Source organism: Lacerta agilis, chromosome 5 (assembly GCF_009819535.1).
Source record: "Lacerta agilis isolate rLacAgi1 chromosome 5, rLacAgi1.pri, whole genome shotgun sequence".
Lineage (NCBI taxonomy): Eukaryota > Metazoa > Chordata > Lepidosauria > Squamata > Lacertidae > Lacerta > Lacerta agilis.
In genome coordinates, this window is record NC_046316.1 from 66,656,405 (window position 1) to 66,684,331 (window position 27,927).

At 40.2% G+C, this 27,927-nt stretch overlaps 1 protein-coding gene across 1 annotated transcript; it reads right to left on the minus strand.

Moving 5' to 3' along the window:
• Positions 1–333: 333 nt before the first annotated feature.
• Positions 334–27,880, minus strand: FARSB (phenylalanyl-tRNA synthetase subunit beta). The gene is made up of 17 exons (XM_033150252.1): positions 27,753–27,880; positions 26,559–26,614; positions 25,742–25,896; positions 24,790–24,862; positions 23,545–23,660; positions 21,908–22,058; positions 20,424–20,532; positions 19,856–19,926; positions 19,310–19,371; positions 19,166–19,217; positions 18,543–18,604; positions 14,743–14,950; positions 14,261–14,341; positions 13,000–13,092; positions 12,400–12,517; positions 10,536–10,688; positions 334–1,074 (listed from the first exon to the last, which is right to left on the minus strand). The coding sequence occupies exons 1-17, from the start codon at positions 27,808–27,810 to the stop codon at positions 923–925; spliced, it is 1,770 nt and encodes a 589-aa protein (XP_033006143.1). The 5' UTR covers positions 27,811–27,880; the 3' UTR covers positions 334–922.
• Positions 27,881–27,927: the final 47 nt, after the last annotated feature.

Sequence of the window (27,927 nt, forward strand, 5' to 3'; positions counted from 1 at the left end):
AGAGGCCCTTTAAATAGATGTGATAGCTTCAAAAAATGCACTGGGGCTTTCTCATTTAATAGAAGGTGTTCTGGCACACAGGTCTAGTTTGAGCAATCTCAGCCCTATGACGGAAGCAGTGCTCACCACACCAGTCTTTCTCACAGGAACTTAAAGGTAAAGGTAAAGGTACCCCTGACCGTTAGGTCCACTCACAGACGACTCTGGGGTTGCGGGCTCATCTCATTCTATAGGCTGAGGGAGCCAGAGTTTGTCTGCAGACAGCTTCCGGGTCATGTGGCCAGCATGACTAAGCCGCTTCTGGCGAACCAGAGCAGCACACGGGAACTTAGGTGTATATAAATACAGAACCTTCAAGTTTTATTTTGATCCCTTCTTTACAATAAAACAGGTTAACAGACAAGAGTATCTATTATAGAAATCTTGCTCTAAAACTGTACTTTACAAGAAATGCACATTTCTCAACCCTGCAGAGTTCATATCAAACCTATACAGTACAAAGAAAGCTTAATTCCTCAGTTCTGTTCACATTTGTTCAACATTTGCTATAATCAATTATGTTATTTCATGCAATAAAAGAATGTGATTCCTGTTATGCAGCTATAATCCGTTACAGTTTGAGATTCAGCCTCTGGAACATTCTGGAGAACAGATCATGTTCTTTGCCCATATATATTCATGGTAATATATTGAACTTCTTTATTTTTTTACATCTGACTGATGGCTCAATCTGTTAAGAAAAGCCCTAAAAAAACCTGAAGGCAGTATTATTGCACTGAAAGAACATTTGTCAAAGAGCAAAACAAGATTTGTCTATTTCACTGCCTAATTTATTAAAATTAGGGACAGGGCCCAATGGTAGAAACAGACCATCTTGGAAACAGAACTATGTGGGATGAAGAAGCATGCTGCTGTCAGGATTTCACACAAAAGGCTCAATTGTGAGTTCTAGGGCAGAGCAGGGCATGGTGAGCTCAAATTGGGTGACCACGTCAGGGTGGAGTACTCCTAGCTTCCCAATAATCTGCCCTTTTGCAAAGATCTCAGCACAGCGCCCAGGGAAAAAAGCAGGGTCTGAAAGAAAAGAGGGAAGGGGAAAAAAAGAAATTAATGTTTATAATAATAATAATAATAATAATTTATTATTTGTACACCAACAATCCAACTGGGTTGCCCCAGCCATTCTGGGCACTAAACCTTAAGTAAACGTCAAGAGCAGAAGCGTGTTACACAAGAATAATTTCTGCTAAAACAATGAAAGATTGTTTCTCTTATCATTGCCCAATTTTATTAATGCTAGAGAAGAATTTTTTGCGGGGTGGGGGATGAATCCTTAAGTAGACATGCTTCACATTTCCAGGGAGAACTGCAAGGGGTTGGACTAGATTATGCCTTGGGGTTCCTTCCAGCTCTACAGTTCTTTGATTCTACATTCAGTGTAGAGGTTACAAGCTTTTGCACAGAGTGAATAAGAATGATGAAATCCACCAAAGCTGCTTCATGTATCGTGAAACAAAATATGTCAATGCTTGGGCAAATCATAATTCAGCTAAATAAGACTTATGAATGAGCCCCTGTACACAGCTGCTTGACCTTCTCTTCATGCAAGAGGAGAAACAAGCCATGGAGCCAGACTTAATATTAAATGGCTGTTACATTCAAGGCAGGAAACTATGGTTAATGGCTTCCAAGCAACAAGGATATTAAGACAACTTCATATCATGACTTATTATCCCGGCTTGTTTGGAAGCCATTAACCGAGTTTCCCAAATGCACATGTTAACAGGCTTCTATAGTTAACTGTGATTCCTGGTTTGATGAACTGATTCCCACAAAATAAGGAAGGAGGTAGGTGCGAGAAAGGGGTCATTCATATATACGTGGGCAATGTTCTGTGGGCAGATGATGATTAGTGAAATGGAACTACTAGTCTTAAATAGACAAAATGGCACCAATAAAGGCTTACCCGCTTGCAGCTGAAGTGATTTTGTCTCTTGCTACACCCCCATTTGTAATCAAAATCTCCTGTAACCCATTCAAATCCTCTGAAACTAATAAAACTAGATGACCAATCCATGCATTCTTTTTCTCACGGTAATGTCACACAGTAACTTTACCATGTAATTCTAATGCAGTGAAATGTTCGTGCAACACAGTCCCCACATGGGAAGAACTCTAAGATGAGGTCATTTTTTTAAATCTCTCCCCACCCCCGAAAATTGTGATGGGAATCTATTGCCAAACAAAAACTGCATTAATAGTCATCAATCAAAGACTTTACTGTGTTAAAGAGAGCAGAAACTTGGGGATGAGCACTGCACCCAAAGCTACAACCTTCACAATTTCTGAAGATGAAAGATTGCAAGAGGTGTATCGAGGGGTTGGGTAGGTTAGCCCCTGCTAAGGGCGCAAGTCAGGGGCAGTGGTGCACCTCTCTTGGCACCTCACCGGAAAAATCGGGACACTGCTGTGGGCCGTCACTACAACCCTGTAGAGCTCCCTCGCACCTCACCGGAAAAATCGGGACACTGCCATGGGCCGTCACTACAGCTCTGTAGAGCTCCCTCCCCAGTCAGCCAGCAGCGCCGGTGGTTACCTTGTGCAATGGGACTCCCCCATGAGGATGCTGACCCTTGGCCCTCCCTCCTAGTACGGCCACTGCTTCCTGCCCTCCATTCCCCCAGTTCCCCCCCCCCCCGAGAGCAGCGTTCCAGCTGATGTAGTAACTGAGAAATGTTAGATGAGGCTCTGAATTTTCCACTGCCAAGTCACTTTCCCCTCGTTTCTTTTATGGCCTTGAACAATTTCCATCGTAAGAATATTCAGATGTTTGAACTTTACTTTGATGCCCACAAAATCAAGTTCTTATTGCCACAGACAGAGAATATTTAAAGTGTCCCAGGGCACCCCAAAGGTTGAGACTATCAGTTGAAGGTATACTATCTCTATAACCTGTAACTAAAAATGGGCAAGGCACCAAGTGGTTTGTAATTAATTCAGATACACACACACACACATACATTGTGGGAACAGAAACTCTAAAACTACAGGTAGCCTTGTCGTAGGAACACTACATGCAAGCAAGAGACAAAAATCACAGTTTATAGTAAAATTATCGCTTCTAAAATGCTTTGAAGTTCAAAGAATCTATTATTAAAGCTTTTACACTATGCCCCTAAGAACCAATAATTGCCTGTGTATTCAGACTGCAGGACCACTTTGATTGTTCAGGGCGTATCTTTGGTCACTAATCCAATCAAGTACCTAGTTTTTAGCACATTTTCTGGCTAATTGACCTTCAAAGGGCTTGTTGAATTCTCTGTGTGCTTGCCGGTCAAACACCTTGCATGGCTTTTCTTCTCTTCCCAATTCCTTCCTTTCTTCCCATGTTTGGGAGAAGAAGATTAAAGGGATGGTATTGAGTCAGAGTTGGGAAAAGCTTTAGAGATCATAACAATTATATTCTTATAAGGGGATGGGGGAGAGTATCAGAAGTCAACACTTAAGGCAGGAGACATGTTATTCAACATGACTACTGAAGCCCTGGTAACATTTTCCCTCAGATAAATGGTTATTTCCTGAACATAACTGGAACAAACCAGACGACTGAAATATGGTGCACACAAAGAAACAGCGATAGTCATGCCAGCAAACAACTTATTCTCTGATGGTTCTCCAGAAAGCCTATAGAAATCCTCCATGGCTGCTCCTGTTCCAGAAGTTTAGCAAACTCAAACCACACAAGTTACATCCATAAAGCTTAGATTTGGAAGAGTTTTCACCCAAATATTTTGTAATATGTATCAAAATGTGATGGTCAAAACTTTGAAATGCCAGTTCAGAAAAAATATGTTACTAAATACATAAAATGACTTCAATCTTTCAGGAATTAAAATGAAATCTTTATTTGTTGCTTGTTTCATAGCAAAGTGTTTAAGCTTTCCTAAATTTTACTATGTAAATTATTGTTTGATTTTTATCCTGCCCTTCCTCCCAAAGGAGCCCATACATAAACAGAAGTTACATATTCTCTCTGTAGCACAAAAGCAATAATTTTGCTGGTCATTCTATACGGCAAATAAATCTTGTCCATGATTAAATATGGTTTTGCAAGAGAAAACACTATACTCTGCGCACTCAAATATTCTCAAACTGGCATTAGTTACACACTGCCATAAAAAAAGAATAAATAAATAAAAAATTACCACTTGCAGAACAGGAAATCTGATCTGAATAAATGGCTTATGCTGGAAGTGAAACAGTTAATAGCCCCCAAAGTGCTTAATAAATGCAAGCCTAATCCGTCAATTCAAGAGCAGCCTCTGATCTCTCTAGGGAACATCAAAAAGAAAAATCTTTTACTGTACATCTGAATCAGTGGGACAGGTGTGGTAGTCTGAACAGGTAAGAAGATACAAAGTGAAAAGGAATAATTACCTAGTCTGTCCATTCTGGAGTTAGGGGACCTGAACTATTTTCAAGAAGCAAGAGGTTTGTGCTGCAGTGCTTTGAATAAATATTCTGTGAACCACCCTGAGACTTCCGGGTATAGGGCGGTATATAAATTCAATAAATAATAATAAATAATAATTGTTTTGTAACGTCTGTAAGAAAGTTTGTTGTTGAATACATGCCAAAGTTTCTATTAGCTATTTCCCACTGATTAACATCTGAAGTTCACTACCGGTACCTTCTGCACTTTCCCAGTGTTAAAGGGCCCCCTGACAGTTAAGTCTAGTCACGAACGACTCTGGGGTCGCAACGCTCATATTCCTTTACTGGCCGAGGGAGCCGACGTTTGTCCACAGTCAGTTTTTCTGGGTCATGTGGCCAGCATGACTAAGCCGCTTCTGGAGACACCAGAGCAGTGCACGGACACGCCATTCACCTTGCCTCCAGAGTGGTACCTATTTATCTACTTGCATTTTGACGTGCTTTCGAACTGCTAGGTTGGCAGGAGCTGGGACCGAACAACAGGAGCTCACCCCGTCGCGGGGATTTGAACTGCCGACCTTCCGATCGGCAAGCCCAAGGCTCAGTGGTTTACACCACAGCGTCACCCACGTCCCTTTCCCAGTGTTAACTCCATGTAAAATATAATTTAGCTTATCAACAATAGATCACACAGTCGATCAAACACACCTAAAAGCAACCATGGTTTATGGAGACAGTAAAAATAAATTGCCCACAGACTTGGTTTTTCCATGCAAAATACTAGAGTTGTGTTCTTCAAATGCAGAATCCTACACACTTCTTTACTTACTGCAATGAACTTATTGAAGGAAAATGTATCATTGTAATTCTGGGCAGATGACTGAAAACTTTGTACAAAGCCAACATGTGGAAAGAGTGGGAGGGGGACTGAGGCAACAGAACACACCCATAATTTCCACCCATAAATCATACCTTATACACAGAGCTGCTGGGTGTCAAATGGGTGCTTATATTATAGGCAGGCTTACTTCTCTGTGGAGTGTAAACAGACAGTATTTCAGAGGTTGGTTTGTTCTTCCTACAGACTTAGGTATGTCTGAAGTTCTCTACCCTTGTGATCCCTAAGACAAGATGTACTCCATGGATGCAGAAACACTTGCTAGTTACCTTGAATGCATGAGACTTTTCATATGATTAGAAAATAGCAAACAAAGTTCTCCATTACGGGGCATGTTGTGGTGCTCTATTTGGTGGTGCTGAAGACAATGAGAAACATTAGCATATGAAGATAACTGCTTCACCATCACTGTCTGAAGAGCGCTAAATTTTGGTGCCAATCTACAAACAATTTGAACAGAAGTGTCAAAATTGCTCTAATAGTATACTGTCAGTCTCAGCAAGAAATGACCCCATGCGTAGACGCAAAGTGATACTGCAATAATTATTCATTCTAAGGAAGTTTATCTGGTCCACTGGATCCAAATGCTAGGGTAGAATTCATCTGGAATATCTTCAAGGTAATGCTGACAGTTTAATGGGAACATCTCAAAGAACAACTGGGGCTTGTGTGGGAGGGAAGATGTCTCAGTATATTTATTAATGGATTTTGCTGATGGCTTCAGCACTGTGCAACTTGCCTAGATTGGAGTGGAAGATTATATTTTAGGGTCAGAATTTAGACACACCAACATATTTAGCAAGAACTATGCTAGCCTTTTTTAGTGGCTTCAGTGACAAAGCCTCACAAACACTGTGCCAGCTTTCCACTGATTTCTTGTGAGCACGCTTCACAGATACGACTCTGTCTGAGAGCAACAAAAAGATGACAAATCAAGTCAAAATATGAACATGAGTCATGTTGGCATGTTGGGCTGGGACCTGGGAGACTGGGGTTCAAATCCCCACTCAACCATGAGCTCAATGGGTGGCCTTGGGTTACTCACCATCTCTTAGCTTTACCCACCTCATAGAGTTGTTGTAAGTTTAATATTGGGGTGGCAGGGAGGTGAGGGCACAGTGTTTGTGAGGCTTTGTCTGTCACTGAAGCCACTAAAAAAGGCTATCATAGTTCTTGCTAAATATGTTGGTGTGTCTAAATTCTGACCCTAATATAATCTTCCACGCCAATCTAGGCAAGTCACACAGTGCTGATGCCATCTTAAGCTCCTTGGAGAAAAGGCAATATATAAACAAACAAACAAACTAAACTAAACTAAACTAAACTAAAGAAGAGCCCTCCTGGAGCCAACTAGTCCAGCATCCTGTTCTCACACTGGCCAGCAACCACTTATCTTCCCTGAGGACTCCAATCCCCATGGGGCAGTGGTTCCCAAACTTTATCCCCATGGACCACTTGAAAATTACTGGGGGTCCTGCTGGATTTTTCCACCTGTTGTAGCACTTGTAATGCAATAGGTTAGATGTGGTACAAATTTTAACCATATTTTTACAGACATTCTGTGGACCACTGGCAGTTCACGCTTCAGTTTGGAAACCTCTGTCCTGGGAGGTCACTAACTTACACATTTCCACAGATGAATATAGAAACTTTCTAGACGGCCTCCCATCCAAGCACTGCCCAGTATCAGAACTGTTTAGTTTAAGCAAGGTTGCCTCATCTTGTGCCTTCTGACAATGCCCTGGGATCAGTTAGAACCAATTCATAATAGGATAGGAGAGATCATATGCAGCAGTAGGTGGGAGGTTCTCTCCCTTTGTATCACCCTAAACACTTGCCATCACATAAACATTTAAGCTGGTTCACCAGCTTGCAGTTGTTCCTATGACTCAAGTTACTGTAGGATTTATAAGGTTCAGTAGTTCATTTTTCAGGCTTTAAGAAATATAAGAGATTTGTGCTGCCGTTATACACACACACACACACACATATATGGCAGAAAACTAGCTTATTAGGTTTGCATAATGCCTGACTAAAACAGCCTGCAACACATTTGTAACGCAAAAACCATTACAAACTATAGATTATAGTGTGACAAATCAAATACAAATGTTTCATATTTTGGTTTCTTTGTTAAGAGTTTATTACTACAGCATGTTTTTATTTTATTTTCTTTAAAAAAAAAGTTGCAGCTTAACTTCTGACACATTTTACCAATCTCCAAGACTCCAAGGAAAAATGGCAGGATGCAGAAAACTGCCTTGTGGCCAATCAAAGAACTAGTGGTGGACCTGGCAATAATTTAACCACCACCGCCGCCTGGAGCCCCCAGCATGACCTGTGGGAGATTATACTGAAAATGGCCATAGGCTCAGAAATGGAAAAAAAACAACAACTGAGGTGTAATCCCTGCTCTGGAAACACATTGCGAGAGGGAGGGGTGGGGGGTCCCTTCCAAATTACCAACTGTCCCTCAGTGTAATAATCAACGGAGTAAACTGAGAGTGTATCCTATTGTGAAAGGTCTCAAACAGCATTGAGACTGGTTGCTTCTGAGACTACTATTTAACATTTTCATCAAGTGCTAAGTGCAGCGTGATCAATGGGTCTGGCCAGGTGGACATCTCAAAATGACCTTCAGATTATTGGTACATTACAACAAAGGTTATCTTGTAGTCGTGAGAGTTGTTTTCCATTTTATGGTAATACAAATGTGCAGCGCATATTTCAAAAATTGTAAATAACTGTCTTACTGCCAGCCAAACCTTAAATGAAAAGCTGTCATTGCGATTTACTGTCATTACATTTTCCACACTGCACCAGACCTTCAATTAAACAAATGGAGCCCAGAAATAGAAAGAGTGGAACACTGTTGAGATGCATCACCAGCGTTATTGCACAACTCTCCCAATGAGCACTGAAGCAAGGTCCAAGACTTTAAAATGAGGCATTTACATCTCAGCTGTCAGGCTTCCAAGCATATCTACATTATTAGGGTCACACATGGAACCTGGTGTCTGTGCAAAGCAGATCCTACAAAGATAGCAGAGACTGCAGTCTTGATATTTTTCTCCTGCCCACCTGCTACCCTCAAAATGCTCTCCAGAACACCAAGAGGCCCTCCTGAACTGAAGGGTCTGCAGTACATGATTGCTTGTGACAGAATCAACTGAAACCTGATGAAGGAACCTTACATAACCAAAGAGCTTTGCTTGTGCAATGAAAAGAGTAGATATCATCTCGTCTGCCAGCAACTCTCTCTAAAGCCTTATGCTGTGATTCTTTCTAGCTATGAGAGATCCTTTTAACTGGAGAGGATGGGGAGGCATCTTCTGTTTTGAGCAAAGATCTCTACTTTTTGAAAATCATGGGAGGATTTTAAAATGTATTTCTTCCATTTAACCCTACCTAACCCTGCTCTTCCTCTGAAGAGTTCATTGATGCTTAGATATGGTTCCCAAACAGCTTTCTATCCAAGCAGCTTACAGGACCAGACATGCTTAGATTCTGTATTAGAGCTGTATCATGTACCTTTGGACAGTTCTCAGGATTTCTAAAGCAGCAGGCCTTATGCATATACCTCACAGAAAAAAGGACAAGCCCGAAAAGGGACTTGAACCCTGAATACTGCACTAAGATTTCAAGTTTGATATTCTAAAAGTTTAACCATTCAGGCCTTTAGACAGAAAAAGCAAGTATGGGGAAGGGGAAGCTTCTTGTCCACGTGTGCCCGTAAACGTATATTTAATCTATTTATGGATTAATCAAGGAACACTGAATGTAAAGACAGCATGTAACAGTCTCTAAGCTATGCAAAATGTAGTTTACAGTAATAGTCTGCTAATTTCAACAGAAAGCTTGTTTCATATCGCTTAGCAAATTAATTTAGAAAATTGCAATTAAGTTTTTGAAAGGGATGCTAAATTTGGGAGATGTATTTATGATTCTTAATAAGTGTCAGATGGTAAATATTTGGGATTGTCCCAGAGTCCTTTCAGAAAGGAGTATGGTTTCATCTTTAATAAAACTTGATCACTCAAGGCTAAAATTCTCTCCCAATTTACTGCAGGGCTCCAGTTACACTAAACATCAGTGTGAAGGCCTGGGGAACATCACAATTTCACCCATATTTTCAAGCATCTGTAATTGTTGCACAGGTGTTGCTGCAAGGGCAAAAAGGTTGTGACCCTGAGATTAACTTAATGGATATTTAGGTATTACGGGAACAGAAGGTGATCTAATAACCATGGTGTACACATATGGAACAAGAACGAACATATACAGTAAACAGACACCTTTTCAACATTATGAAATGAGTTAGATCATTATACAGATCTTAGCAAGGCTTTTATATTTAAGATGTACAAAGTTTTAACTGAGGTCACATACTTGCAATGCACACACTGACTGAAGTACAGGAATTAAACAAAAGCGCATCCTTATCGCAATTTAAAGTGCAATTTTAATGACTGCTTGACAACTACACAGCTAAGCTTCATCTCCCTCCCTCTTTTATAAAAGCTACTAGAAATTTGTAGCTCAACATAACTTTGAAAGACACAGGCACTTTGTCCGTCCGTCCATCCCCCCCCCCCCTTAACTATAAACACACCTCAGAGAGCTATTTACAGCTCATTTTCAAAAGTGCATTAGGGACTCTCATTCTTATGCTTTGGATAAAAAAGGATGGCCTCATGCTACTGTCCATTGGACATTCAACTCCTCATGTTTCATTCACATGGTATGAAGTAAAAAAAACCCGCTGTACTTCACGAACAACTGCGGTTCCACGAGGGAAAGTGTGGTGCAACACTGTATCAACCATTGTGATAAAATACCAAACATCTGTATTGTTAGAAAGATCACTTCGCTGCATTGAAGAACTACAGAGCGACCAGAAGGAACATTGCACAAGGTGTCCTCCTTACCCCAATTTTGGGAAATTCACCTCTCTTCAATGGCCATGTGGCCCCCATCTCTCTCTGTTCAGGAGAGTTCCCCCAAACTTCTGAAGAGTTTTTTGGGAGGTGAAGGGGCTAGAGGGGGTGGGAAATTCATTACTTCTTACTTCTGCTTGCACCACAAGAGAAGCCATTGTCTCCAAATAATTGCTTTACTAGCTAGGCAGTATATAAGGCTCTGATCCACCTGTTCAGCAACGACATGCAGGTAGGGTCCCAGGCATTTTCTGTGCTTCCCTTACCTTCAGCTGCTTTAATATAATATCCCTTCTCTTTACTTGGTGGGATATCCAGCAGCTGCATGGCTCTATCCAGCAATCCATGAATTATCTCGAAACCAGGGTTTTTGTTATAGTAGACAGCACAAAGATGCCTATGGTTTCTTGTACCTACATCTGGAGAAGAAAGAGGAAACCAAAATTATTGGCTTTGCACAGACTGCATTTTATAGCTCTTGCCTTCTTTAATCCAATTTTGTATCAGTGTTTGTTTACATTTACACACTGACCATCTGTAGATCAAAAGAAAAAATACAGAATGTAGTAACTTATTAAATAAAAGTAAATAAATAAAAACAAGCAAAAATAAAATTGTACCACTTCAGACTAGTTGCGAGGTTGCCAAAACTGAATCTTTGACTTTTTTTTTTTTTTAAAAAAAAAGAACACTCCAACTCATTGAAATCTAGCATGTCAAGAAAAAACATTTTAGCCTAGCCTTCTCTTTGGCATGCTAATTTTTGCTATAGTGCCTACACACCACAATTATACACAGTTTAGTGTGATCTGAACAAGGCCTCAAAGGGCCTCAGGCTCATCCTCATCAATGGAAGAACCAAGCATATAAAATGCCGTGAAAAACACAACTAGCATATACTGTAACAACAACAAATTTAAACCTCCACCTGCAGTCTGAAATGACACAGTCCAGGCAGAGTTTTATTACCACAGAGAGAACTTGGCCAAAATCTGAGTCATATCCAGGCAGTACTAACAGTTCTAGATGTCTCTCCCTCCCCCCCCTCTCTCTCTCTCTCACACACACACACACAGACACTCATGACATCCAGATTTGAAATATTGTACTTGATTATGAAGTTCATTCATTACAGACCAAATAGAGTGTTTGCTGCCAAATCTAAGCTAAGCTTTCTCAGTTCATTCTAACTAACTCAAAAACTATGGCGTCATTCCACAAAACAATTCCGCTGTGTTTTAAAAAATGGACCAGCCAAATATATTAACATAAATTTCATATGTATTGTAGTGACTTCAAAGCACTGTCTGAAAAACCTGTTTAATACAATCTGCGAGCCAAGAAAATGCAATGAGAAATAAAATTGGTGAACGCTGCCCTCTAGCAACAAAATTTCATATTTCATTTGGGTGAAGTACATCTTTTTTACCATGTTGTTATACAAGGTCTCCAAATGATTAGTTAAGACCCATGAATGATCTAATTGGAAAGCTCTACATAGGGCTCCTGAAACGTGGTGGATAGAATAGGTAAAGGAGCGCATATTTTAAAATATCAATTCAAAAGAGAGACATTTCAATAAAAACAGAGAGCTATTGTATAATCATCAACTTTACCCACTAAGTATATGCTAAAAGCATTTCAAAATTGAGGTATCATCCAGTCTAGCACAAAAGCACAGTGGCCACCTGCAAGGGGATTCCCTGACATTCACCAGAGCCCTCTTCCTCCTTCTGCACCTATGTGGAGGCATGAGAGCATTCAGCTAATGCAACAGGCCATGGAGAAGAATGGCAAGTCTATTCGTGCCTTCCAACTCATACCTCTATGCTGTAGCAAGCAGAGGGGAAAGGCTGAACAGGGACACGGTACTTCTCATTCCTCCTGATGCACTGGTTGAGCACACCCATGGCAGAAGGAAAACAGGAGATCTATCACATGTGGGCAGTGTGCTCATGATGGGACTCAATCATGCCCTTGATTTCTGAAGTCATAGAATCATAGAGTTGGAAGAGACCACAAGGGCCATCCAGTCCAACCCCCTGCCAAGCAGGAAACACCATCAAAGCATTCTTGACAGATGGCTGTCAAGCCTCCGCTTAAAGACCTCCAAAACTGAGATTCTCTTACCTGTGGTGGAATCTTTCACTACAATGTCAGAGATTTCAAAGAGTTTCAGAGGTAAAGGCATTTTCCTGTTAGCGGCAATAGTTTTCAGAAGACCAGGCAAGAGAGTAGTGCGCGCCACCTGTAGGGCACATAGGGAACTTTATATATTAAACTTGTCTCTAAAGGTGTAAGAACATCGCCAACTGAGAGCAAGACGTGGCAACATACACAAGAGTCAAATATCAGCATTAATAGGAAATATATTTATTTCTCCCTTATTTCTCCCCTACACTTCAGCAATTCCCAGCCTCTTACAGTCTGCCAACACAGACCAACATTTGCAGGACTGGCTATGTAGTAATTATCTAAAACTGTCTGTGAAAAAAGCAATACTATTAAACTGGAGAATACAAGACTGAAATTAAATATTGCAAAAGATACTCAGGACTGACCACAAACAATGCAAGCCATAAAACATGGCCTCTGAATGGCTTCTGATTGACATATTTCATACTTATATGCCACAGTAAATCCAAGTTTTTCATTGGCCATAACTCATTTAGAGTTACAGGCAACAAGCAGGTTTGCATTCTAGCCTAAAACTCAATTTATAATCCTCACCTGAAATTCTGCTGTTTTGGGATTTGCTATATGCACAGCTTTTGTTGCAGAGATGTTAACTCCCAGTTTATTAGCAATGTCTTCTTGGGAACACTGATATGAAAAGAAACAAATTAATTTAAACCCAACCAAGTTAAATATAACTCAATTTCAAAAATTACTAATAGCAAAAAAATAAATATCTAGGAATGGTCAGGATATGAAGGCTGCCAACACTAAATCTAACCGGGCAGGTCTGTATTTAACTTTTTAAATTTGAACATGTAGTGTTGCATTTCAACACTAGTTATCTATTAATTTAGTACATTTGTTAGCCATCTTCCGGCATAAGCTCCTGAGACGGTGCACTCTTAAAAACACAAGAAATCTGAATATAATCCAGACAAACCATAAAACAACAATGAAAACTAGCTATTCAAGATGCTGGAAAAAATAAAAGCAGCATTTGCCTGGAACCAAAAATTCATCAAACTTCTTGTCCAGTGAGCTTCACTGGTAAAGCATGCCAAATGCAGCACACCAAGTCCTTCCTCCCCAACCACCTCCCCTCAAATAGTGGCAGAACTCAAAGGAGAACCTCTGACGAAGAATATATAGTTTTGGACAGATTTTTAGGACAAAGGCTGGTCCTTCAGAAAGCCAGGTCTCAAGCTGCTTACAGCTTCAATAGTTAAGATATTTAACAGTGAACTGTGCCTAAAAATGGACATTGCAGCTGTTTTAAGAGCTGGTGAAATGTTCTAAGACTGGGGTGTGGAACGCATGACCCTCCAGACGTTATTGGACTGGACCTGAGGAGTTCCTTTTGGCTCAGGTATTAGCAGATCTATCAGTCAAGCTCCACTCTCTTTGATGTAGAAGGACAGGACCAGCATAACTTACTGCCTCTACAGAAAATATGTTTCCAACAGGGCCTCAGTTCTGCAGAATCGCTCCGAACATCCTTGTGCCATAGCCAGCTTGCTCCCTTACTGGCCACAAACTTCCAAAAAGGAAGGCTCTTTATTTTTCATTTTCTCTCTTCATCCTGCTGATAAGCTCAGGCAGATATGAGAGAGAGACAGGCTAAGAAGGCTAAGGTAAGTCATGCAAGGGTCTTAGAACTCAAAAAACCAGACCAACTATTCCTTTTCACTGCTGTGAAATTTGTTTACACTGAAACATTAGCAAATCGGAGCCTGACAAAATGATCATATACCACTGCTGCTGCCTGAATCCTCATTGATTATATAGCAGTCTTAAATAGTTCTTTAACACGCACCAGAGAAAAAGTGAGCACTTCGGTAAAGCCTGCCGCTGCCAAATCTTGTCTCAGAAGTTCTGTGAGCTTATTGAGAGGAAGCTAGAGGGAACAGAAAATAAATTTTTTCATCTTTCAGCTCAATGAATATCATAAAATCGTGGAGATGACTGCGAAAACGGCTTTTCAAAAAAGGTGATTCCAAACAGCTACATCTGGCCTTGACTGAGGAAATGCAGTTCCCAGTTAGAGATTTAATATGGCCTCCAGGTTTAAACGTTGCCCTCCCCCCTCCCCAAGCCCATCCACTGCAGGTCTTTGGAGTTTCTCAGATCAGCTGGGCATCTGTTTTGTATCCCTGCTACAGTAAACTCCCCTTGCTAGAAGACATGACAGAATATTGTTTTAATTCTTAGGCGCAGTTTTCTTCTAAGAACCCTTCTGGCATACTTCTAGCCTTTAAACTGACAATACAGACTGTTTACTTAAGGGTGCAATCTTACTTGATTAGCTATGGTGTATGTTTTCGGAATAGTCATCTGAATGTTATTATAGCCATACGCTATTGCTGCGTCTTCTATGATATCACATGCATGGATAATGTCAGCTCTGGTAGGAGGGATTTCAACCTCTATATTGTTCCCATTCGCTATGACGTGTGACTTCAAACACATCCTGGTGAGCAGCTTTGCAAGGTTTGATGGAGTCTCACTAAAACATAAGCAAGAGTAATTTTTAAAGGAAAATATCACATGGTTTCATTCTGAAGCCACTGCCTTTCATTTTCACAGTGATCAAGCTAAAAAAAACTGCCAAGACTCACAAATCAATCCAGGAGATAAAATGGTAGTATCCTGCTGCACAATAGCAAACCTTATGATACTTGGTGTTGAACAAGTCCCTAAGACCTTCTAATTTTCTTTTTTTTTTTAAACCAAACAAAAAACCTGGCTTGTAATTTTCAAACACCCGCATTGGCATTTCAAGCAAATATTGTTACCTCCTCAACTTGCACCAACATTTATCCTCTCACACTTATGAGAGGAAGTACACAAATAGGAGTTTGAAAAGTTGCACACAAGAGACAATGTGGAGTAATTAAAATGTCCCTGATCTCAAACAGACTGGCTTCATCCAATAAAGTGAAGCCTAAGTAAAAGATGAATAGTGCCTGTTCCTAACTGGAGCTCCTGCTAGAATTATATTATCTGGTGTGTATTTTCTTTTTACTTCTTGAGGGCAAGAGATCAGGGGTGGTATGGTGCAGTGCAGCAGTGTATAATTATGGTGTTGTACGGTACAATGCAACTACAATGTCCCTGACAGATGGTCAACCAGCCTGAAATAGGAATAGCCTGCTTTGCGACGGACAGCACATATTTGGATACAATTAATCAGCCTTCCCTATCCTGGTGTCTTCTAATTGATTTTGGACAACAGCTCCAGTCACCATGGCCAACTATCAGAGATGATGCAATTACAGGTGGGTAGCCATGTTGGTCTGCCATAGTCGAAACAAAATAGAAAATTCTTTCCAGTAGCACCTTAGAGACTAACTGAGTTTGTTCTTGGTATGAGCTTTCGTTGTAGTTTAGTAACATCTGGAGGACATCAGGTTGGGGAATAAAGGGAAATAAAGGCACACAGCATCTGATGACTAAAGGCTCAAATGGCAACATGGTTGTCCCCTCCATACCTGTGATACAAAACAACACACCATCTCCAATCTCCCAAGTACCTTAGAACTGGACACCTAAGTATTTCCAACAGCTCAAAAATTCATGGCACTGTCATCAAAATGGAAGAGAGCAGTCCCAGGAGCAGAAAGGTTTTAGAAGTTTGGTAGAACAGAGACATACTCCTTAGCATGGGTCCCAAATTGGCCCATAAGGCCATTTCCCCCAAACCAAACCCACCCACCCCACACCTGATGCCAGCTGCCAATCCAAACCACAAGCCTTAAAGTGTTTTCCAGATTGTGCATTAACAAGAGAGGTTTGCTCTCACTTTCAGTCAGGGGAACACAGCAGTGCAGCTGATCCCAGAAGAACGCAGATCCTGGTGGTGACTTCAAGCTCCCTGGAATCTCATGGGGAGCTCCATAGCCAGTCAGTCTTTGAAAGGATCTGCCAAGAGCCCTGCTCTGTACTATCAACCAGCTGATCAGCAGGACTCTTTGCAACATCAGGTGGTTGACTAATTTGACCTGCAAATGATATGGGAAGGAAGGACATGGCCCAATAGCCAGATCCAATTCCCAGCTCCTGTTGTACAGATTAAGATTTCTGGTGCGGCATGAGTAGATGAGAGCATGTGCCCCTGAATCTGAGCACTGACATATGGGAGATGATTGGCCTTTTTATTTAATTTGTATATAGTGGTGCCTCTGGTTAAGTACTTAATTCATTCCAGAGGTCCGTTCTTAACCTGAAACTGTTCTTAACCTGAGGTACCACTTTAGCTAATGGAGCCTCCCACTGCCGCAGCACTGCCAGAGCACAATTTCTGTTCTTATCCTGAAGCAAAGTTCTTAACCTGAAGCGTATGTAACCTGAAGTACCACTGTATTGCCCTTCATCAATAGATCTCAGGGTAGTTCACAACATAAAAATACAATATAAAAATATACATAATAGAAACAAGAACAACCCCGCCACAAACCAGAGTGGCTGGGGAAACCCAGCCAGATGGGCGGAATATAAATAATAATAAAATAATAATACCCCTGCTCCCCCACCTCCTTCCACAAACACATTTAAAAGGGAATGGGATGTTAATCAGCCAAAGGCCTGGTTGAAGAGGAACATTTTTGCCTGGCACCTGAAGGTGTATAATGAAAGTGCCAGGGTGGGGAGAGCATTCCACAAACAAAGCCACTACTGAGTGACAGATTTCCTGGTAGCAATGCTATAGCTAAAGAAGTATTTCAGTGGAACAGTAATACAAGTAGAGAATGTTGGATGGGTCCATACTTGACTTCATTGTCAAGTTACAGGTGGGTAGCCGTGCTGGTCTGCCATAGTCGAAACAAAATAGAAAATTCTTTCCAGTAGCACTTTAGAGACCAGCTGAGTTTGTTCTTGGTATGAGCTTTCGTGTGCATGCACACTTCTTCATTGTAAAGTGTTTGCCTTTGTTCCTCCCAATGAGAAAAACTATACCTTGCATTTCTGTCCGCAAATGAGTCCCACTAACACGACATATGGCAAGTGCTTTGGAATATCATGATATGGTACATGGCACCTTAGAATGCTTTTACAGGATGCTATAATATGTTATAGGTTTAATATGGTTGTGTTTCAATGATGCATCAAGACTGTGTTTCTCATTTTAAGGTTATGCATGTTGTTCAACCACTCCTTTGTTTTAACAAAAGGTGATATGTAAATAAAGCAACAACAACAACAAATAAAAAGGTACAGCTTTGGAGCAACAGTACACATCCATTCAGAACTATCCAAGGAGAATGATTACAGAATGGTGGGTGCAACATTTATTCAGAGCAGTAGTTGGCACTGTGGTATTTTGTAACGTCATCATGATAGTACTCTAGCCCAGGGGTTCCCAAACTAAGGCCCGGGGGCCGGATGCGGCCCAATCGCCTTCTAAATCCAGCCTGCGGACGATCCGGGAATCAGCGTGTTTCTACATGAGTAGAATGTGTCCCTTTTATTTAAAATACATCTCTGGGTTATTTATGGGGCCTGCCTGGTGTTTTTACATGAGTAGAATGTGTGCTTTTATTTAAAATACATCTCTGGGTTATTTATGGGGCCTGCCTGGTGTTTTTACATGAGTAGAATGTGTGCTTTTATTTAAAATGCATCTCTGGGTTATTTGTGGGGCATAGGAATTCGTTCATATTTTTTTCCAAAATATAGTCTGGCCCCCCACAAGGTCTGAGGGACAGTGGACCAGCCCCCTGCTGAAAAAGTTTGCTGACCCCTACTCTAGCCTGTACCATCATGCACTGAGTTCATTAATATGTAAAACAGAACACTTTGAGACTTGAAGTTTAAATAAAATGGTATCTACGGCATTCTTGGTTCTACCAAACAAATTTTCATTCTGCTACTATTTTATTTTAGTTAGATTTTTTGTTGTATTTTGATATTTAACTGGATATCCAAAAAATGGGTTATATATCATAATAAAATATGGATCTCTAGGGGTTAAGCACCTCTCTGTATCCTTAACATGTATCCTAAAAATGTATAAACCTAGCAAGCATTAAAAATGTGACTCAAATGCTGTCAATGGAACTATGTGCACCCTTCAGAGGGAGACAAGAGATTTAGCATACCTAATTCCGATTTTCTTATTCAGTATTTCAGGCTTTATCTTTTCCCGACGATAAGCCAGCTCCTGCAAAGAAGAGAGGAAGTTTTGAGTATAGAAATCCATTTTCTCTCTAAGTGTATCACTCTCCTACATACGTAATTAAAAACCTACAGGGCATTTATGTGCCACTCAGCAGCCAGAAGAACAATCCAGAGCATGTTGGCGGAAGACCAGAAAGCCTACCTGGACAGAGTAAAGCAAGCTGCTTGAGGTGGCAGGATGAAGGTAGGGGTGGCAGTGGCAGAATACACAGGCTGGTGCAACATGTCATTTTAAAGTACTGGCCTTTGTGGGGAACCATTTAGGCTCCACTTCAGGTAGCAAAGCGTCTTGGGCTGGCACTACACTTGAAGATGGTAAGTGGGACAGTTCTAGGGAAATAGTTGGAACATTACCCAGTAAAAGAACTCTATGAAGTGCAAGGGAACAAACGATACCCAAAGTGCTCTACAGCTAAAATGCAACCTGGGAAAGAGAAAATGCACCATGGCTTATGACTTACGGCTTATGGGTCCATCAGTGTGTATTTATTAGCTTGCGTTTATGAAAACAAAGCTCTGGTTGCATAGCTTCTGCAATACTCACTGGGAAATTGTAGCTTTTTCCATTAGGGTAAGTTACTTCTGCTGCTTCAACACTGGAGGAGGGAAAAGCAAACAATGTTTTAACATGCAGGATACAGAAGACATGAACATTTTTATTTATTTTTTAGTGTTAAGGTTTACTCACCTGAACGGCTTCTGACAGTATTCACTGAACATTGTGACGAGGATGTCAAGGACAATCTTTGCCTTTAAAAAAGATTATATATATACTATTTAGTTTCATGTACATGTTTTAAATACAACACTACAATGTAGGTCACAATAAAGCAGTGTATCACCTTTAAAAACTATCTGCTCCCATCCCCCCCAAAAAGTGAGGCAATAAAGAGTTACCCAACCCAATCCCATTGGTTGAAGTCAATTGATTTTCCTGAAGATGAAGATGTGGCTGGCAGACGAGAGCATCAAGTGGATTATTGCTCTAAAATTAAATGTCCAGAGGAACAATCAGTCCAACAACTATGAGATTGTAGGATCTGGTGGCTCCGTAAAACACCACCCTAAACTCTCATATGGACTTTGTGAATATATATATCTAGAGATTAATGTATGCTAGCAGTTTAGGTCAGCTTCAAAGATGAACCATTTCCAATTTACTTTGCAAATCAAAATTATACTTTCAGCATAATTATACTGTACAGCATCTTGCTGCTTTATCAAGCTTATTTACCTTGGTAAGATCTGTGGCTGTACATTCAATGAACACATTTCTGGTGTTAAGACTTATTTTTGTATGGTCCCCTAGAAAATACAGATACAGACATTTGAAGTTGTTTGATGCTGCAAGACTGCTTTTATTTAAAATATGGGCAGGCTTCTAGACCTTGCCCATTTTTTCCCGCATACAGCAAAGACTTCACCTCAACTGAACACTGAAATTAGAGTTACAATTTGGTCCTGACAGGCATACTGATGTAATATGTACATTTCTGAACGACACTTTGTTACATTTACACTCTACATTTCATTTTCTCAGATTTCTACACTTTTAAAACAGAGCTTATATTCTTCTTTTAATATAGATTTGAGAGAATCAGACCGGGAGAATAGATTAAAAACACACAACAACAGAAATGGTTACTATGCAACACAGGTTTCAGCAAAGAGGTAGTATCATAACTGTCTTGATATTAGCAAAATAATGAACTTCACCAGACCCTAACAGAAGAAGAAGAAAGTCATGAGGTAGCAGATAGACAGTACTAAATTAACACAAAATAAGAGAAGCACAATCTTACCATTAATTATTGGTGGCATTGAAAGCACAACACCATTCCTATCATAGATAACTGGGTAAAGGGGTTCATTTTCAATAATGTGTAGATAATGCCTCAGGTGGCTATCCGTCTAAAACAAATAAAGCAGAAATATTTACATTTCTTTCCTAAGCAGTTACTGCAATGTATCATCCTGCGATTGTAGCACCATGATATTATTTAAACAAAAGGAAAACATAACATTGATGCTTCTAACAAATGTGTTTCATTTCTAGGACAAAAAAAACAAAACATATGCCAAAGTTTCACCAGAGAAAACATGCATGGGGGGAAATGAATTGAGCATCATTATGATGTTTGGTTCACCAATGTAACTTTCTTCCATGTATTTTGCTTTAGTCATATTTTTCTTATACTGTCACTTCCAAAACTGGTTTCCTATGTAGTATGGGGAGCTAATGGCGGGCAGGGAATGAAACCTCATTGTACACAGAGAACTAGTTGCATGATCTTCCAAATTGTTGTTGTTGTTCAGTCGTGTCCGACTCTTCGTGACCCCATGGACCAGAGCACGCCAGGCACCCCTATCTTCCACTGCCTCCCGCAGTTTGGCCAAACTCATGCCAGTCGCTTCGAGAACACTGTCCAACCATCTCATCCTCTGTCGTCCCCTTCTCCTTGTGCCCTCCATCTTTCCCAACATCAGGGTCTTTTCCAGTGAGTCTTCTCTTCTCATGAGGTGGCCAAAGTATTGGAGCCTCAACTTCAGGACCTGCCCTTCCAGTGAGCACTCAGGGCTGATTTCTTTAAGGATGGATAAGTTTGATCTTTTTGCAGTCCATGGGACTCTCAAGAGTCTCCTCCAGCACCATAATTCAAAAGCATCAATTCTTCGGCGATCAGTCTTCTTTATGGTCCAGCTCTCACTTCCGTACATTACTACTGGGAAAACCATAGCTTTAACTATATGGACCTTTGTTGGCAAGGTGATGTCTCTGCTTTTTAACATGCTGTCTAGGTTTGTCATTTCTTTCCTCCAAAGAAGCACGCGTCTTTTAATTTCATGACTGCTGTCACCATCTGCAGTGATCATGGAGCCCAAGAAAGTAAAATCTCTTCCAAATTAGAGCAGTCCAATTTCATACCAAGTGGGCCACAAGGGTAGTTACACACACACGATTAAATTTCCATATCGTAAATTAAAATGCTCACAATATATGTAATATTACTATACACATTATATGTGTGTGTATACACACACACTCACATAACAATTAATATAGTTAATATATTTAATTATTAAACAAATTTAATACACAAATAAATGTGCTTTCATGAATAATAACACAAAAATATTTTTAAAGGCTTTAAGATTTTTTTTCTTGAATGCCGCTGAGTGCTGCCAAAAAACACTTCGCGAGCCACCCTGTTCTAGATTGTGAACAATGTGTCTCTAAACCTGCGTTTTCCCTGAAGATACATCTTATTGATTTGTAGTCACCTACCCTGTACAGATCCATGATTTCAGAAGCATTGTATTCCTTGTCCTGATTCAAAGGTTTGAATTTAATTTCAGATGGTGGCTTAGCTGTGTATGTAAATGGGCCAGAGACTGTGTCAAGATCATGGGTACCAATTGCTACCAATGATCTTTTCCTATAAAATGAAAACAAGACAAATTAGCAATGAAGATTCCACCCACTCCTGAAATTCCTCATTAAAATATACATATACCACAGAGGGTCTTCTCAGTAGTGGCGCCTGCCCTGTGGAACGCTCTCCCATCAGATGTCAAGGAAATAAGCAACTATCTTACTTTTAAAAAAAACATCTGAAGGCAGCCCTGTTTGGGTAAGAGCTGCCCAGAGTGGCTGGGGAAACCCAGCCAATGGGCAGGGTATAAATAAATAAATAATCTTTATAGAAATATTAAATCACTTCTGGGCCATTTCATTGTCACGGGTGGGACACTTGGACCATGTTTTTTGGTATTCACACATGTAACAATGTAAATATACATAAAAATTAACAACCAAAATTTAAACTATGTTCTTAATAAGATACTGAACATTTTACTAATTTTTTTATTATTTTTATGGATATTTTTGACAATTTTATTAAATGTTAAAAGTATTGTTACGGGTGGGACAAAAAAAGGACATGGAGCTTGAGATAAGTTCGATTTATGGAAAAACTCTGTGAGTTGGGAGGTGAATCAATGATAAACTCAGCATATCTGTTTAAATCAATGTTTATTGGTTACAACTATGCAATCAGAAATTAAGTTTAAGAAATTTAACGATACAAAATTAAGGAAAAAATGCTGTCACGGGTGGGACAATCATCAGAAAACTTTTAACTTGAACACTTCTGTGAAGACTACGTGGGTAGACTTTTGAAAAGAAGGTCCATAAACTAAACTTCTTTTGTCTTTAGCTTTAAAAAAATGGTTAGACTGCACGTTTGGAATCTTCCTCACCAAAGTCCAGCGCTCATCTAGCATTCTTATCAGGCTCATTTTTCATGGAATGGCCCTTCTGCTCAGTGGTCCAGTTGTCTTAAACAGCCTTCAGTGTTACACAATACTATGCATATCAAACGAGACCATCTGGGGGGGAAATTATCCAAGAAGCTTCTTCAATTAGCCCTGATTTTTTAAAAAATAGCTAATTGCTTTAAAATATAATGAAAACATATAAGACCACCTTCTTCTTCAATCACAACTTTTCCAAGAAATTGATCCAGTTGCTCGTTCCCCCCCCCCCCTCTTGCTGCTGCGAGGTAGCACTGTATCTGAACCCAGGCTCGTGGGTTTTTTTTTTTCCTCTGACCAAACCGTAAGCAGTAGCAACTGTTTGTTCTTGGCTGACTGCTCCTGGTTTGCTTGAGGAAAACAAATCGTGAGCTCAGGATTGGGTGTTTACGTTAAACCAAACCATGATGTAGCTCCCAGCAACATGGCAGGGGAGAAGTGAAGCAGCAGTGATTTGCACACTGTACACAAGATTGCTATGTGTTCACCTTTACATTAGTGAAGCTTAACTATGGTTTAACACAATGTGTGAATGCTGCCTATGATTGATAATTCACCATTTAAAAAAAAAAGTAATTTGTTCAACTGTATGCATTATTGCCAACTAACCTGCATATATTTTGATGTAATTTTTCTTGTAGATCAATAAGACTATCATAGCGGTCCTTGTCAAGAGTTATATTACGAAGCACTGCAGCCACAGCATAAGGACGGACATGAGTAGTCTGCAATGTGTAAGGGTACATTACAAAGATTAGGGAATTTGGAGAAGGGGATGGGTTCTATTGTGCCACTATGAAGCAATCCCAAAACGCAGCATATTTTGCAATTCGTTTTCACTTTAGGGGGGAAATCCACAAAGAAAAAATTACCATATTCTATAATGAAACACTACCTAGGAGCAATAAAAGATTGACCAGGATCCAAAGAACCATGGAATTAGTTCTGGGGCCCCTCGAGGATGCTTTACATTTGCTTTTTATCAAACTACAAACCCCTTCCCTGCAACCCACCACCCATACAATATGGTAAACTGTGTCTGAAACTGAAGAGTTTTTCAAAAGCAAGCTGCTGTACAGCACAGAATTCTGAAATCCAAAGATAAGAAGTGAACATTTCGCTGAGACAGTACAAACTGCTTGCTTGGGGTTTAAACTGTGCCAATATTGACAGTAAATGACATCCAGATTAATTTGTCCTCTCACATGCATATTTTCCTGAAGACACACACAGTGACCAAAAGCCTTAGTACGGCTAACGCCAAATTTCTTAAGACAATCGTAACCTTTGAAGATTTAGTGTCAGGAGTATAACGTATTCCTGGACACAGCAGAGTTAGACGCAGCCTTTCTGGAAGCTTCTGGCTGTTGTGAAATTGACTAGACAGCTCAACGCAGGAACTCAGGAACTCACTGGATAGCTATATACAGTATTTATTGATTGAAGCAACTAGCATCCATAAGTTACTATTTACAGACTTTACAAAATAAAAGAAACAAAACATAAAATCTTTTCCTCTCTCTGTCTCTCTCTCTCATCAACCTAACGCCACACACCAGCACCTACCACACCCTCTCAGAGAAAGCTGAGTTCTTTAAGTACTCCACTGACCAATCACAGGTGCTTGCTAATGGTCAGAGAGAGAGCAATCTGGGCTTTCTGCCAACTACTAATTGCTTATAGATAACAGCTGCATTTCCTTTCTGCAGTAGGTCACTGAAATCTCTAACAAAATTTTACTTTAAATCCAATAAAGCATAGACTTTAGACTTTATAAAGAGAGGCCCCATCATCATCAGTTGTGACAAATATTCATTGAAGTGTTATGTTGAGATGTAGTTGTGTTTTATTTACCTCTTCAGTGATGGTCAACTTTTGAATTTCACCATTAGGTGGTGTGATCCTCTTGTATCTTGGAGCTCTAATTCTAAAATATTAAGCATTGAGACTGACATTCAAGATCAATTTTTAGACATATACAAAAAAGTAACAGCACTGGACCATGGATCCTCCTCCTCTCCAAACAACATATGCAACTCCTAAATATGCAACTCCCTTCTGCCACCTTCTAGTCAGCCATGCATACACATGCACGTAGGGCAAGAAGCAGTCTGTGCCTTAAATATTTTAAATAGAACCAAACTTTGTTTAAGTGTTATTCAATATTCTAAAGCATCTAAACACAACTGGAAACAGTTGGTATTTATTTATTTATTTATTGCTAGAAAGTATTAAAGTGCAGAGGTTGGATGCCCATCCGTCATGGATGCTTTAGTTGAGATTCCTACATTGCAAGGGGTTGGACTAGATGACCCCTGGGGTCCTTTCCAACTCTACAATTCTATCATTCTATGATTAGAGAGTAAGTCTTACTGGATTCACTAAGTGGCTGAGGAAATATGTGTAAGATGTAATGGGTGCTACTATCAACAAATTATTTTGCAGGAAAATGTTGCTCAAATATAAACAGACATCCAATGAATGCAAACACAAGTTACATGAAACAAATAGAACAACAGAATAAAATCACCAAGTTTCTAATAATACTCAACTTTTCCTTGAAAACATTAGAAAATAGTGAGCTGGACTTAAGAGCATGTGTGTAAGTCAATACTCTTGCTTCCTAACGCATTGCAACGCATTTGGAGTGCTCTGTAGATCTGCTTTACTTGCTTTAGAAACTTCAGCATCTATGACCTAGTTACACAAATGCTGTTCAGGAACAGAACAAATGGAAGTGTTTTACCTAAGCACTTATTAGTAAACCAATAAAACAGGTTTGCAACATCTCCAAATATTACGGTACCTTTCTTTAAAAACCTGAAGTCCTCTGGCGAGACCTTCCAAGCAAAGAAGGTCATATCGGTTAGCAGGAACATCAATTTTATAGAGAATGATTTCTGATGCACCCTCAGCCTTTTCACCACCTTTCTCTTTGCTTATTATGTCCTTCTCAGAAGTCTGAAATGAAACAAGCGTATTTCATAGGAAACTGATTTGAAATCAGTAATACATATAAAATGAGTTTGGTTAATGTGCCTTTCATACAAATGCGCAGACCACTAATAAAACACCTATAGTTGTATTGAAGTTTTAAAAAGAAATGGTTGTCTATACCAGTCAGACATACAAATGTTTGACAGCACAACCCTAACTAATTTTACTCAGAATACCAAATACATTACAACTTTTTTTTTTTTTTTTAGCAAAAATTGTATAGTGAAGCAGCTACATAACAGTGACAAGCCAAATACTGTACCTTTTTCTGGAAGTTTATAAATTCTACTGACAACTAATTGCAGTCATTACTCACTAAGACACTATTGAGTTTGACAGCAAAATAATTATACTGTACAGACTGGTTTTTCAGACCTCACCATTTGGAGAAACTTTTAGTCATTAACTTACTATAATCAAGTTCAACTACAGCCTGAACTTAGGAAAGATTATATGGAATAAAAAGTACTAAAAGTATACTAAAAGTATAGTTTCACTATACTAGTAGGCTGTTCATTGAAGAGGGTCTTAAATAAAGTTTTGTAGGATGGCAGCTGGATTACACAACAAATGCCATAAATTAAATATCTTTGCAAGCAGATATGTCAATAAAAATAATTACTTACAATTTCATCAAGTTCCAATCCAAATTCAAAGCATAGTTCATCAAATTCTTCATCCGCTGGAAAAGAATTTGTTTCATTAATTCTGGCATGTACTAATATTTACAGTATGTCAAAATGGTTCATGGTTAACTGATTTCACCTGCTCAGTTGCAGAAGGGGCCAGAAAGTATATTAAAAACTCCAGGTCTGCAAAGTATCTAATTTCCCACTCCTACCTTAAAACATTGAAGGTATCCATACGTAATCCATACATATCATATTGCAACTTGGTATAGTATCTCTCTTTGTGCTTTCTAGCATTTAACATATGGTTAGCCTACTAATTGCCAGTTGACAAGTATTCTTATCAGCTACATATAACCTCCCATTTGTGTTCCTCATCTAGCCCTTTTCACACTCTATATTATACCTCTTTCCCTCTTCATTGTACCAATTACCGGTACATACCTGTGCAGTTTCTATTATAGAATGGGAAAGCCCACAGCTACCATAAACAAACAAATCTTAATCTAAAACAACAACAAAAGGCACATGAAGCTACGACCTACTTCCAAGCATGTACAGCCGTGATTTTCAACCACTGGTACCTCAAAATAAGCAGAAATGGAAAAAGTACCCCTGGTGTTGAGCCTGCTTGCATTGCAAGGGGCTGGGCTGGATGACCCTCAGGGACCATTCCAACTCTATAGTTCTATGATTCTATGGGAACAAGGGTTGGGCAAAACGCCCTCTGCTTTTCCCAACTCCTACAGTTGCATGAACAGATCCAGTCCAGGAACTCAATGCTTCTTTCCTTTGGCCATGGAATGAATGAACCAAACCTCTTTCGTTCCTTTCTATGAAAGGTAGAGGCATGCCTCCGATTTCAGTCTGACCCGAAGCTAAAGGCATCTTAAGAGACAAATATTATTTACACCCCACCCATCTGGCTAGGTTGCCCCAGCCACTCTGGGCAGCTTACTGGGGCACACGCACAACCCACCCACCAGGGCCCAGCCTCTCCCTACTCCAGACTCCACACCGACCCACCGACCGACCTGCAGGAGCCTTGCCTTTCCCTGCTATGCCTTTCCCTGGCAGGGACCCCCAGCAGCCTCTCAAGGCCTGATCTTGGGACACATTCCCCCGAGGGATGCCCAAACCCCGCTAGCGCGAAAACCAGCCCCCCTTCGGCCCCCGCCGTTCCCCACTTACTGTAGCTCTTGCCCAGCGCTTGGAAAATCAAATCCCGCTTCACGCTGACAGTCGGCATGGTCGGCAGAAGAGACGACGGGGCCAGAGCACCTCACTGCGCGTGCGCCAAGCGCGCCCCTGCAAGGAAAGCCCTTTCGGCCGGTCGGGTAACGGGCCCTTTCCTTCTTTAACGAGC